The sequence below is a fragment of the Centrocercus urophasianus genome, unplaced genomic scaffold (assembly GCF_019232065.1).
Source record: "Centrocercus urophasianus isolate 14NV4802_14NV808 unplaced genomic scaffold, USGS_Curo_1.0 seq_17, whole genome shotgun sequence".
Lineage (NCBI taxonomy): Eukaryota > Metazoa > Chordata > Aves > Galliformes > Phasianidae > Centrocercus > Centrocercus urophasianus.
In genome coordinates this window covers 13,807,822-13,821,016 of record NW_024884722.1, presented here as the reverse complement: position 1 = coordinate 13,821,016, position 13,195 = coordinate 13,807,822, and the positions used below count along the sequence as shown (strand labels likewise).

The window sequence follows — 13,195 nt, the reverse complement described above, 5'->3', positions numbered from 1 at the left end:
AAAACTCTATAAATTAAAAGATCAGGAGAAGAAGCAAAAACTCCAGGCCTACACAGAGCACGACAGAGGCTCTGTTGTATCAATGCTTGGCAGGGCTCAAGAACTAGGCTTCTATTGGAGCTCATATTTGCAGAAAAACAATGCAGAAAAAAAAACTCACAAAAGAGCTTTTGATTAACAACTGCATAAGCATTTAGGATTATGAATAATGTCTATTTACATTTTGTATTGAGATTTCACTGAGTTTAGAAATTTAGATATTCAGCAAAACTAGAAAAGAAAGACTGTAATAGAATTAATACTTCTTGTAAAATATTTTTGGAATTACAGGAAAAGAACAAGACAACTTCTGTTTTGATACTGTGCTCTGACCCTTATTTTACCATACACCATTTTTCTCTCCTTTATTGAGATTGATGGAAAATATATAGATGTTTTCACCCTGTCAAAGTTCAAATCATTTAAAGGTACCATAAGTGAAAGCTTCAGTGTCTTATAAATTACATATTCATGCAATTTATAAATATATGAATTGCATATTTAAACAAATTCAAGTTAATGCTTAACAAAATTGCCTCCAGAAGAAAACATTTAATAATTACTTATGTTTTTTTTTTTAATATGCTAGCTCACTCTAAAGTGTTTTTTGTGCAAATGGAACTCATAGCAACATCCTTCAGCAACAAAATGAGAGGGAAATGGACCAATTATTATTTTCAATACTTTCCTTTCTTGTAGAACTCTTTTCTGCGTAAACAAACTGTTTACTAGAAGACACGTCATTTAACAGTAGCTTTTTATTCTTTTGGCATTTTGAGTGCATAGATGATCTGCAGAATATGCTGGAAGCCTTAACCAGAAGGCTATCCACAAAACATATACTCTATCCTGAATTAGCAACATGTCAAAAAAGTAACATTTAAACTAACGCTACACTTGCAGTATATCCCTTCTAGAGGCAGTAGCTTCTCAGTTTTGTCTGAAAAGTTCTTGTACGAGGCTTCTTTACAAAACAGAAAATGAAATGCAGCCACAGATCGGATTCACCCCAAACTATTCATTCCCATTTGCAATCTGCATGTATTTCAAGTCTCCAATTGCCTTTTTATTGGCGTAACAACTAAGTGAACACTTTCAAGTCTTAACATGTTCTTTGGCAAGTGCTAGGTGATCAGTTTACATTGCAAAACATAAATAAGACGTTGCAGATGCAATCATCTAAAAAGCAATGCTACAACTTAGAAAAGAACCAATCAAAGTCTAAGTGCACTTATACAGTATGACTATTTTTACTACATTTTATTATGCTTTGGTTTCTTGCGATATGCTCTAGATATGTCTGAACTAAGGAAGCCTTACCTAGAACGTCACTCTAATCTCACTGCCTTTTAGCCGAGGGCTGCTGATCTGTAATGGTTGGAAAATATTTTTCTAAAAATTCCTAATTTTTCTAAAATTTCCTAAATTTTATCCACACATCTTTTTGCATTCTGGCTTTACAGGAATTTCCACAGTTAAGCGCATAACAAAGAAGTATTTCCTCATGTTTGTTTTAACTCCACCTGTATATACTTCATTGTTGCCAAGTATTTTTTTCATTTATGAGGGCTGGCAAGTAATCACTGTATGGCTGCTGCTAAGAAAGGCTTTGCAGATTTCAAGCCTAATTTCTCCCTCATGGCATCTTCTTCCAGACTTGAGAATATCACTGCAAGTAATTACTTCCTTTATGAATGCTGCTTCACCATCTGCACATAGAAATTTTACAGCTAATTTTGTCAACATGGTCAATAGTCTATTCTACTAACGCTGATTAAATAAAAATATAGATGGCTTCCCATGAAGAACCACTGCAGTGTTAGAACCTCCTGAAGGTTCCTCTGCACAGAAAAGGATTAGAAAAATCATGCAGTTTTTCATTTTTTTCTGCTACAGCTTTCTTTGAAAAATTTTAATACATTCTTGATCTGCTGACTTGAAGACTCTGGGTAACATTTCCTGCCTTCGATAGATTTCAATTATATTGCTCAATTTATTTTTTTATTTTTTACACTTCCATACACTTTTATTTTTGGCCCACACCTTTAACCTACTCGGTTTACAGTCCTTTCCAATTTATTTGAAAAATACAGTGTTAATTTTTATTTTTATTTTTTTTTTTTATTTTATTTTTTTTTTTTAAATATAAAGTATACCTTTTGACTTGCTTCCTAATCTTTTCTAATCTTAGGTTGCTCTTTTTGTGTCTTTTTCAGGTCTTCTTTGGTCAGAGCTTAAAATTTATTTAAGAAACATTTGATAAGCTCACAGGAGTCTCCATATTACTTGCAAACACGTTGTTTTAATGGCTGTTCTGATTTTCTACATGGCTATATAGAAAAGTTGACTGCTGTCCACAGACTAAATTTCCAGTATCTCTGGCAGTGATGAATCTGAAAACCAATTCTGTCGATCCAAAGCTACATCCAGAATAAATATGAATTTTTCAACTTTACTGCAAGATAGTTTTAAGAGGCTGTTACTCCAGTTGCTAGAGTAAAGACAGACATATCTTGAGCCACTGTCAGTGACTGTTGTAAATATCCATTTTGCTTAAAGAAGTCACACAAAGAATAACATACAAGCTAGCTGACTGTTTTAAAACCAGCCTGCGTCCGTGAAATTACTCTTATCTTTGATGACACAAATTACGAACATGTTTCTAACACTTCCATTTTCAGTCTCCCATAATCACAGAGATTAACACTAATGAATAGCCCCAACTGACTACTCTCCTGCAAGACTGTAGAAGTGTAATTATGACAGGCAAAGAAAAGTATTGCAGTAAAACTCCTAAAGACCTCAAAGGTTAGACAGCATATATCTTTAAAGCTTCTTAATGCAATTTTTTAAACTCTTTTTGGAACTAAGTTTCACATATCACAATTCTCCTTATGCTTTATCAGCCATTAACCTCCCTACTTATAAGTTACCCCCCATAGGTAATTCGTTTATCGCTTCAGTAAACTAACCTTATTCTTATTCCCTTGTAGGCACAGAAACAAGGAAACCTGGGAAGCCTTTATATGAATGCTGAGCAGGCTCATTTTATCTTCCCTCAACTGCACACATGCAAGATCTTTTTCATTGTATAGCAAGCGTATTATTTGCAGTCATTGAAGTTTTGTCTTAAAAAGTATACCCTTTACCTAAAATATAAGCTGCTTATTGATAAACCACTGAGCTAAATAGTTCAGTCACACAATCCTCTGTGGGGATATACTTATTCCACGTTTCAGAGCTAAAGAATTTAAGATGAATACTTACAGTTAAGAGCACTGTGGGCCAATGAACTCAAAGAGCTCTCCAGTTCCATTACTGTGCCATGAACCAAAGACATCAAGATTCTAGCAAAATATTTATTACTGTATAGCAAGTGTTAATTCTTCCTTGAAATTAATCTAGGTAGATTCTTCCTAATTCTCTACAAGAAACTAGGATCTTTCATGAACTGTAGACATAAAAAGTTGGCCAAACACTTCTTAACTTACATTATTACATAATATTTCAGCAGACAACATCTAAAGAGCATCACTGCCTCTGCCCTCAAACTTTTTTTTTTTTTTTTTTAACTCTCTTAGAACACTGATTTTTACAGGAGCTGCATGTGACTGAAATAACAGGTCAATAGGTAGCTCTCATAGTATGCCAGGAATGCAAACAGGAAGATAAACAAAAAAGATTTTTGTTTGTTTCTAAAAAAGATTCATAGAGAAATACTCGTTGCAGAAGCGAATTCTGCTCTCTCTTGTCAATTAGATGAGACGCATAGAAATGACTTATATAACCATGATATGACTTGAACAGTACTGCACACACAAAGAATTTCACACAGGAAGTGTAACACATATACTACGTTCACAGATTGTTTCCTCCAAAGTGACAGCCTGATTAAATCAATATTACTAAGTAAAGCAGCAACATCTGTTGACTTCATAGTTGAGAGCAAGGAGTATCCGACTTCATTAACTTAGTGGAAGAGCTCAGAAGCTCAAGAATCCTGGAGAAGACATATACCAACTAATAAAAAACCTGATCTAGTGGTCACCTGAGAAAGCCTAAGCCACCTGCAATGCATTTTCCAGGTATTCAGATCCTAAAATTGAAATACAAGTGATTAGTTCTCAAAGGAGCTTCCTTGAAATTCTGTAATTAAGGAGAATGACACGTAAATGGCACACATTTTTTCATAACCCTGGAATTTCTGTTGACTGAATTTAAAGCAGACAAATGAGATAACTCTATAACCATCCAACTTACAGAGCAGACTGAAGTAGTCTCAAAATTTCATCTGGAGCCTAGGAAAACTTCTCATCTGCCACCTACCTTTAAGTCAAACCTTTCAAAAATGAAGTATTTATGAATGCTTTCATACAGTCATGAAAACTTTTTTTCAGCAAATGCAAATGGTTAAAAATATTTCTCATTGTTTCAGTAATCTGAAGTCTCCAGACATTAACAATAACCATGAATCTTTACAAATGACCTGAACAACCACATAAAGCATACAAAATGCAGGACAGAGGCATTTAAACATAAAGTAATGACATGGAAAGCATTCTGAAATGTGGTAAAGAGTAAATTACAGAAATAAGCAGAAAGCACAATTAAATTCTTTCGTCCAGCAAGGCCATGATGGGACCAAAGAAATTCATGTGAATGGTTACAATTGAAAACTAACAGATTATTCCACCAGAACTAAGGAAGACACCTTCTCAGTTACAGATGAAGCTATCAGAACTGATTGGAAGAGCTCATCTAGAAAAGGCCACAGAACAACTGATCCAAAATATTTATGCACCTTTAAAGAGCCTAGAGTTACGATGTAGCACAAACATACTGGGAGAAAATCACATGTGCTTCTTTCTGTAGCTTTTTGTTTTTTAAGGGAACTAATCTGCAAAATCAGTCAGCATCACCCATCAGGCTGCTACAATGGTAAACTACCACACATACCAGCTGCTTTAAGATAAAACACTAATTTAAGTAATCTTTTCCTCACAGCAACAAAATCCTCAACTAAGCAGCTCAGAAAAAAGCTTTTGTGTGAAAGAATAAATCTCCCCCAGTCATAAGGAAAACAGATAGCTTTAATAAACCCACTTAATAATGAAGTAAGGAAGAGACAAAGTACTACATATTTTCATAAAATAGGTTATCTATACACAGTCATTTGTCTTCTGAGAGATTCTTCTGCCCCTAAGACAATTCTATTGATGAAAATAAAAGCAAGCCTGAAAAGTTATGGTTCAGATTTAGAGACAGTAGGCTCAAGAAGCCCGTGAGAAAAGAAATGTGCTAAGTTTGCAACTTCAGAACTAAGCAACAAGCTGTAGGGGTTTTTTGGGGACATCAAGTTATACATTCTAAGAGATCATATACATTTAAAAAGAAAAGAAATAAGAAAAAAAGACAGATGACAAAAATTTTTCAACTGTTGGTCTCACATTCCTTCCTTTGGTTAGCTCTTTGTGTAAAGCAACTAAAGGGTGATATTATTCAGTGTAAAGTTCTTCATCTTTCCTTAGTTGGGTCAATGATGTAAGAGCAAGAGCAGGAGGATTTCATTTACTCTTCTATAGCACAGTAGAGGCACACACAACTAAATAAAAGTAATTTATTTTTGTTACTGAAGAAAAAGACAGCCTTAAATACACTCAGAAAATAGAATGATTTAGACTAAAAGAGAAGCTACCATTTGCTGATGAGAAGCCTTTTTGCTGTTGGACAGAATGAGTCTCCAAAGGAGCCTATATGAAACCAACGGAAGTAGAACTCAATAGAAAGGACACTAGCTGTTTCAAAGAACTTAGTTCTCCATCATATAAAAACAAAACCAAAAAAACCCTCCAGAAGAACAGGCAAAAAGTTTTCTTTTTCTTCTCAGAACTAAAGAAAGAACAGAACAGTAGTAATATCATAACATTCAAAGCCACTGCTTTAAAATGCCAGAGAAGCAGCAAAGGCAAAACTTCCTTTATAACTTCCACTGTTTTGATTCAGTGGAAAGAAGACAGCTTTATAATTTAGAGAAGGACCAACAGCTGAGACCTGAGCACTAGCTCAGTAATGATCAGCTACTGAGAAATACTGCAGCACCAAACCGTCAGCTCAGTTTTCTTTAGTAGGACCAAATTATACATACACCCCAGGCCTTTCCTTATCTATTCTCTAGATCAGTAAATTTAATTTGGCTTTTCAATGCATGCATTTATATACATATAAAATGTTTATATGAACATGGTAGATAACAATCCAAGTGTCTTGACACATCTCATAGCAATAAAAGTCATGAATTTTAACTATTGAGACTCTTAAAATATCTTTAGTTCATCTTCTCTATTTGAAATAAGGTTGTTGAGACACTTGAAAGTTTTTGTTGGTTTGTTGACTAAATAATCTATAATCCACTGAGAACTTCAAGTCAACAGTTGTCACATTTTGATAAAGAGAATGCCAGCAATCAGCCTTTACTGTTTCTGACTCCAGTCACCACTGGGATTACTGCATGCCTCACACCTGCTGTAGCAGCAAAAAGCAACAAGAAGTTCTAGCTGAGAAGATGGAAGCAGAGCTTCACTCTCTTCCTGGTGCCTATCCCATACTTCTCCCCTCTCCTTCCATGGTAGCACAGTATTTAAGTCAGTATCACCTTATTTCAACCCCCAGTTTTTACACCTGAAAAAAATTTAATACTACTGCATATTGAGTCCCAGAACTACTGCATTTTATCACTTCTAAATAATGAAAGAAGTTATTAAACAGAATCATTATCCAGTCTGCTTCAGACATAGAAAAAGGCAGACTGAAAATTCACTGATTTCTAGAGGTTCACTAGAACAACTGAAATTGAATAGCCATATTATTAAAAGACTATAAATGCAAGTTCATACATGGCAGACATTAGTCCTTCATCTCACTGAAAGCTCATGTCTTAGAAATGTGAGGTTCTGTATCAATGAACCTCTGTGTCAGACTCAATGGCAGTTTTGTGATAGTGACAAACAGCTACTTGAAACTGGTTTGAGACAGCTAATGTTTTTAACCTGAGGCAGTTTCTATTGTAGCGATGGAAATAAAACTATTAATGAAGTCACCAGTATTTAGCTATTTCTGTTGTGCCTCCCACTGGTCAAATTTCACAAGCCCTGCACTGTAGTGCCCACAGAAAAAAAAAAAAAAAAAAAAAAAAAAAGAGAGACATGGGACCATTTTCATTAAGAAAAACCTTTCCTATTTAGAGAAGGGAATAAAGAATCAGTTTACACTGAAGATGAATATACATATGCTTAGCAAATTATTCAAGTACACCAATTTTAAAAGAAACATTTTTGCTACTCCATCTCTTCATGATTTTTCTAGAACAGAAAAACCACACATTCTATACTATTCCCTACAACAGCACACTAGTAGAGTATTACATAATTTGAGACTAGCCCTTTATACTCAGACATTTATTTGTAGCTGACTTAGCTCAAGATCTAGGGAAAACTTAAAAGAAAAAAAAAAAAAGCCAGTATTTACTATAGCATCTTTCCATCAGGGCAGGCAAATAACAGCTCGATGACATGATAAGAAAGCTTTTACCAAGCACAACAACATCACATACTTGCATATGTATTAAAAATAAAAGGAAAAATGGTATTAAGTGTACTGTAAAATAATCCACTTCTTTAGAATTGCAGTATGGATCATAGCACTAAAAATGATCTCCTAGGAAAGGCAGAAACATTTCTCTCGTTTATCCCATTCCCCTCTCTTTTTACAGCATTAACCATTAACAGCACAGTTTCTAAGGCACAATGGTAACAGCAACAGCATGCAAGGAGATAGCAATATTACAGGAAAAGATTTAAAAGGAATAGATACCCAGGAGGTCCCAGAGAACAAAGGCACCTGTTCAGCTTTCTTTTTTATTGTGATTATACACTTTTTTCTTCTTACACCAGCAAGAAGAGGACATCATAAAACTACCCTATTAAACAGTGATCCAAGTGCTTGGCAACAATCTTTTCAAGGCCTCTGGAACCCCTCAGAGACAGCAATCCATCCTCCATCCCTTTTATTCCAGCCCCACAGGTTCAAACAGTGACAGCACTAACAAAGTCACCAGATGCAGAGCCTGGCCACACGTCACCATTGGCCCCTTTCACAGCTACTTTCTTCTTAACATTCTTCTCCATAAAGAGCTGGTGTTAATATCAGGTATGGAATAGAGGAGTCCTTGAGAGCTAGCTTTTACTTTCCTACTATTAACAGTAACTGAAGTTGGTGTTCTCACTTTACAAATAGAGAACAAGTCATGAAACAAAGCACAAGTCTAAAAGAAAGCATGTAAAAAATAACTACAATGCTTTTCAGTTCTGTGCATTGGCCTTAGGAGCAAGCTATATATCTCTTGCTATTTAAAATACTCACCAGAAACTGAAATTTTAAATAGTGTTGTTTCAGACACCAGAACAATAATACATTTCAATTTGTTTCCTGTGTCTATTGCCCTGGTGTACTTGTGAGTGCCAGCTAAGTTTAGTAACTAATTAGACTGGAGTCACAACTCCATTAGAGGTCTGGATCAGTAATTCACAAAGCAGGAAACAAAACATCTCTTGTTGAAATAACTGTAGCTTTATTTGAAGGACTTTTTTTTCTTTTTCTTTTTCTTTTTTTTTTTTTAAAAAAAAAAGGTTTAAAGAGGGAGAAGTCATCCAGTAGCTATACAAACTGCATTGTATACTTCCATTTTCAAAGCTACAAAATGGGTCACATTTGAATTAAGCGATACCTCTGGCTGACATGACTATTTTAAATCAGTTGAGCTTTGACACCAGACTAGTAGCAATCAAAGATCGCCAAAAACACAATCTGTGGTTCCAATACTAATTCTCTCCTTATACTGACATTGAATAGTTTCAATATAAACACTAGTATACTTTGTTGGCAACAGAAAGCGAACAGCCGCAGAAACGTTCCTTCAACAAAAAAACTAAGACCATTACCAAGGAAGAAGCACTAACAAAAGATTTCATGCCTCTACAGGCACCTATAAAAGGTGCAGCTTATTTGTATAGAGCAATTGAATCTTACAATACCAAGAAAGCAAAATTGCAGAGGGTTTCCTCACAGACATGTACACACCAATGCCATTCCACTACTGCATAATAGAAGATTACAACTAGGGATGAAGGAATAGACAAATGTATTAATACTGTTGAAAAACAGAGGAACGTTTAAGTATTAGCAGCAAGAAAGAAACAATTACCTTGGAAGTATCACAGTAGTTTATAATCTTGTAAATGTAACTTAAGGATCAGACCTACCTCCTATTTTAGAAACTACTAAAGCAAATTGAGGTCAGTATAGATTCCAGCCAAAATCTGATCAGGTCCTAAATACTTTAAAAAGAACCAAAGCTACAAGCAGCAACAGGTAAAGCTTTGAGAATTCCATGAATACTCAGCATCCCCTGGCTGACAAGAGGCACAATTCCCAGATACACCTCCACCTCAAAGGAAAAAAAGAGTGATTTGTCAGCCTTCTGCACCACTGTGGATCGCTGAACGGAAAACAGCTGAGGCAACAGGTCAGGCCTGTAGCACTGATCTCTTGCTTTGCAAGGTTCCTCAACTTGTTAGATAAAGAAATAGGGAAAGGAACAGAAATCAGTATACCCAGCCCTTCCCCCCATTTCACTGCAGAAAAGAGCACGATGGCATTGCTTCTCCTCCAGTTGAATGCATACCTTCAAGTACTTTCATCAGCCTTTGCAAAGAAAGTAAAAGGGTCAATGTTCAGAGCCACTCCTGACTCAAAGAACCTTCACTGACCGTGTAATTGTTGCTTGCACTGTACTTGGTATTAGGAATCACCGAAGTCTTAACAGGCTCATACAAACTACCATATAAGAAGATTCAAATAATAAAACTGTATGCAGAGGAGTTTTATACAAGATGAATATAGTGGCCTTGTATATCACACAGAACTAAAATTTCAGGTTACTTTGTATTCCTAGTCTTCCCAGATCCCCGTTTCACTTTGACCCGTGTCTCTTCTTCAGTGTGTTTATTTGTCATATTCATACCAGAGTTCAGCAACTCCTAGAGACAGAAAAAGGGCAGAAAGTATGCAAGCTCTTGAAGATTGAATCTTCAAAGTGTCTGTCTCAGGTCCTACAGGCTTCTTGAGGAGCAAGGTACAGAGAACATTTATTTCAGCGCATTTTTTAACTGCAGCAGAATTATAACAAAAAATCTGAAATATAATCTCCCTTGGACCACCCTTCAGAACTTCCTTTCCTCAGTTACAAAGCACTATTCTATTTTCCATAACGCTGGCTTCCTCTGAGAAGCCCTGTGTCATCAGATTCCCAGTGTCAGTAACTCAGAAAATCCCAGCTTGGGGATCAAGCAGGATACTGAGCACAAAAAGTTTCAATACAACTCCGATGATCTACATAACTACATTCAAAAAGCACAGCAACAGAGAAGAACACTGCATTCCTAAACTTCCAAGCCTGTGCAATTTCACATTCTCTCTCTCTACTACTCTCATGTCACCCCCCCATCTTAATCATTCTCATCTTACTTGCAGTACTATGTAATTCATTTTACCCTTTCCCCCTCCGGGAATACAAAGGGAAATAAAAATGACTATGAAAAAGAAAACTACTAATGGTAGAAGGTTCTTGTGCAGTACCATGTACAAAGTAGACTCAATTATTTTATATACTGAATGATGATAATTCAAGTGCTTTAATCTGCAAGATGTTCTATCTAAAAAACACGTGCTAGGAAAAAAAAGTGTACAAAAAAAACAACAGATACTGCTAAGCAAGCAAGCACTCTTCCAGTATGCAATGAGATGGTTGATTTGGGAGGCTAATGAATTAGTATAAACAATTTAAATCTAATTTAATTTAACAATGTAGAGCATTTATGCAGTGCGAAGCAACAGATAGTCATTTGCTTCTTCATTAAACCAAAGATAATATTGCTGATTACCCTTCCATGAATTATTTTACTGAAGAAGATAGCAAACACATTTTATATTTAGTCATAAAAGTTCATGGCTAGTCCCCAAACAAGCAAATATAATGAATGAAGGACACCAGTGAATGTAACATAGGACCAGCTGTGGTTAAAGGCAATGTGTTATTCAGTCAAAATAGATTCTCACATTTTAACAGTTAGTGAACAAATGTTTATACAGAAAACTAATACAGAATTTTAAGTATACCCTTCAATACTACAAAAGACATGGCATGCTCCTAAAGAAGCACAATTTCCCATTCATAATCTTAAAATGTTTTAAGATTGTACACCAAGAATTCTGAGCATTTAGTGCAGTGAAAATAATGAAGAAGTTAAATCCAACTATTCTACAGAAATTTATGAACTTGCCTCAAAAGTGTTACCGGTGATATCAAATTCTGGTGGAACAAAGGCACCTTCTGGATCATCTTTGAAAGGAAAAGAAAAAATGTATTGGATTAGAAATTAGTAGTTGTGCTCGTAGAAAAAAACATACTAATTTGAGTTTGTACCATAAAACTTGTATTACTATTTGATATACAGGAAACAACAGCATTTTGGTTCACTCACCCCCAGTCTACAAAGAACTTGTTATCCGTGTTTCCAGTACTGCAAGTAAAGTGTTATTAGCAAACTTTCTACCAGAAGATACTATACCTTTTCAACCATGAAACAAAATAGATAAAATACCCCCAAAGAGATTTATTTAACACATCTAACCACTTCTGGCACGTCTTCAGACCTTTATGCTTGGACCAAGTTATCATCTAAGTAGGTATGAATTAGCTATGGCTTGTATTTGGTTAACAGGACATTTTCATTTGGTAGTTTCCACTGCAGACCTGGGTTCAAGCAGCAAAAGCAAAGTGAAAAGCTAACTTCCTTCTCTTTCATGGGCCAAGACATAGTTAATTATGGTAATATATGGAGGAAGTACATTCCTTATGTGGGTGCTGCCTAACAGAGAACTAAGCTACTGCAGGCTGAAGAAGGAAGAAAGGAACTTCCTATGAGAAACTGAAATTACTGCTGCATACAAGCATACATGTAACATCACAGTCTGTTGATAATTTCTCAACAGGGAGAAAAAACAGCACACTCACACACATCACACACTCACCATAGTTTTAGCTCTAATATAACTTTTGTGTCTGTACTTCAGAAGTGAGATGCATATTGTGAAGACAGTAACCTCAGATCCATGGTGTAAGACTTGTTTGACATTTACAAATGGCAGCTACCTTTGTTTCCTTCTTTCAAAGGAACAGTTTGAAGGCTGTACAAATGTATAGTTTTTAATAATCAGTAACACTCTCTGTATCCCTTAATCATAGTGTTTAAAATAGAGATTTGTCTGATTTGAACAGACAAGAAGATATCAGAGCCCTTGGCAGAATATCCTACTGGATGTTTGTCACTTTCCTTAGCACAGAACCTGCACTCTGTAAAAGCAGAGGTGACAGGCTGCTCATTTTCTCTCACTGGCAAGGAACTCCAGAGGTCATCATTTTCTTCTGGAAGAATAAATGCATAAGTAACAGTTATGAGAAACCAAGAAAAGACAGCTTCCAGAAGGGCCTTATCTAGCAAACAGTATTTTAACAAAGTAACAACAAGATTTGAAGGAAAGGGTAAGAGAAAGACTCAAGGACACAGGGGTGTGGGGGGTGTGAGAGGGGGGAGGGGGACAACATATGCTTTTTTCCCCCCCAATCATTCCTAGGAAAAACACAATTTTAAGAACTCGGGGAAAAAAAAAAAAAAAATCACTTCCTTAGAGATTAGTATGACATCAGAGAACAAAATATCTGTACATCACCTGCATTATACAGGATTTCCCATAATCATACATCTTAAATACTTGAATAGGGCGAATTCCTGGATCAGTTATTTGCCAGCTATTCAATTAGACTAAAACTTTTATGAAGAAATCAATTTTTCTTTCCCAGCTGCAAGCAAAAATATTAGAGGAGTCTTTAATCCACTGGATTTATCCCCTGCAATAAATCTTTCATACGTATCCCCTTATGAATATAAAGCCAGCTTTTCTCCCTATCCAAACTTCAAGTTAAGACAAGTTACTGTGAGAATCCTTCTCTGTTTTTTTGGCTCAAAGCTTGCTTCCTGAG

General features: G+C 35.6%; 1 protein-coding gene across 1 annotated transcript in view; it reads right to left on the bottom strand.

Annotated features, from left to right (window-relative positions):
* KNDC1 (kinase non-catalytic C-lobe domain containing 1) overlaps positions 1-13,195 on the bottom strand; it is a 58,888-nt gene that overhangs the window by 40,770 nt on the left and 4,923 nt on the right. The window contains exon 3 of the mRNA XM_042818847.1: positions 11,436-11,494. Within this exon, the coding sequence (XP_042674781.1) occupies positions 11,436-11,494 (59 nt within the window). The remainder of the gene's footprint in view (positions 1-11,435; positions 11,495-13,195) is intronic.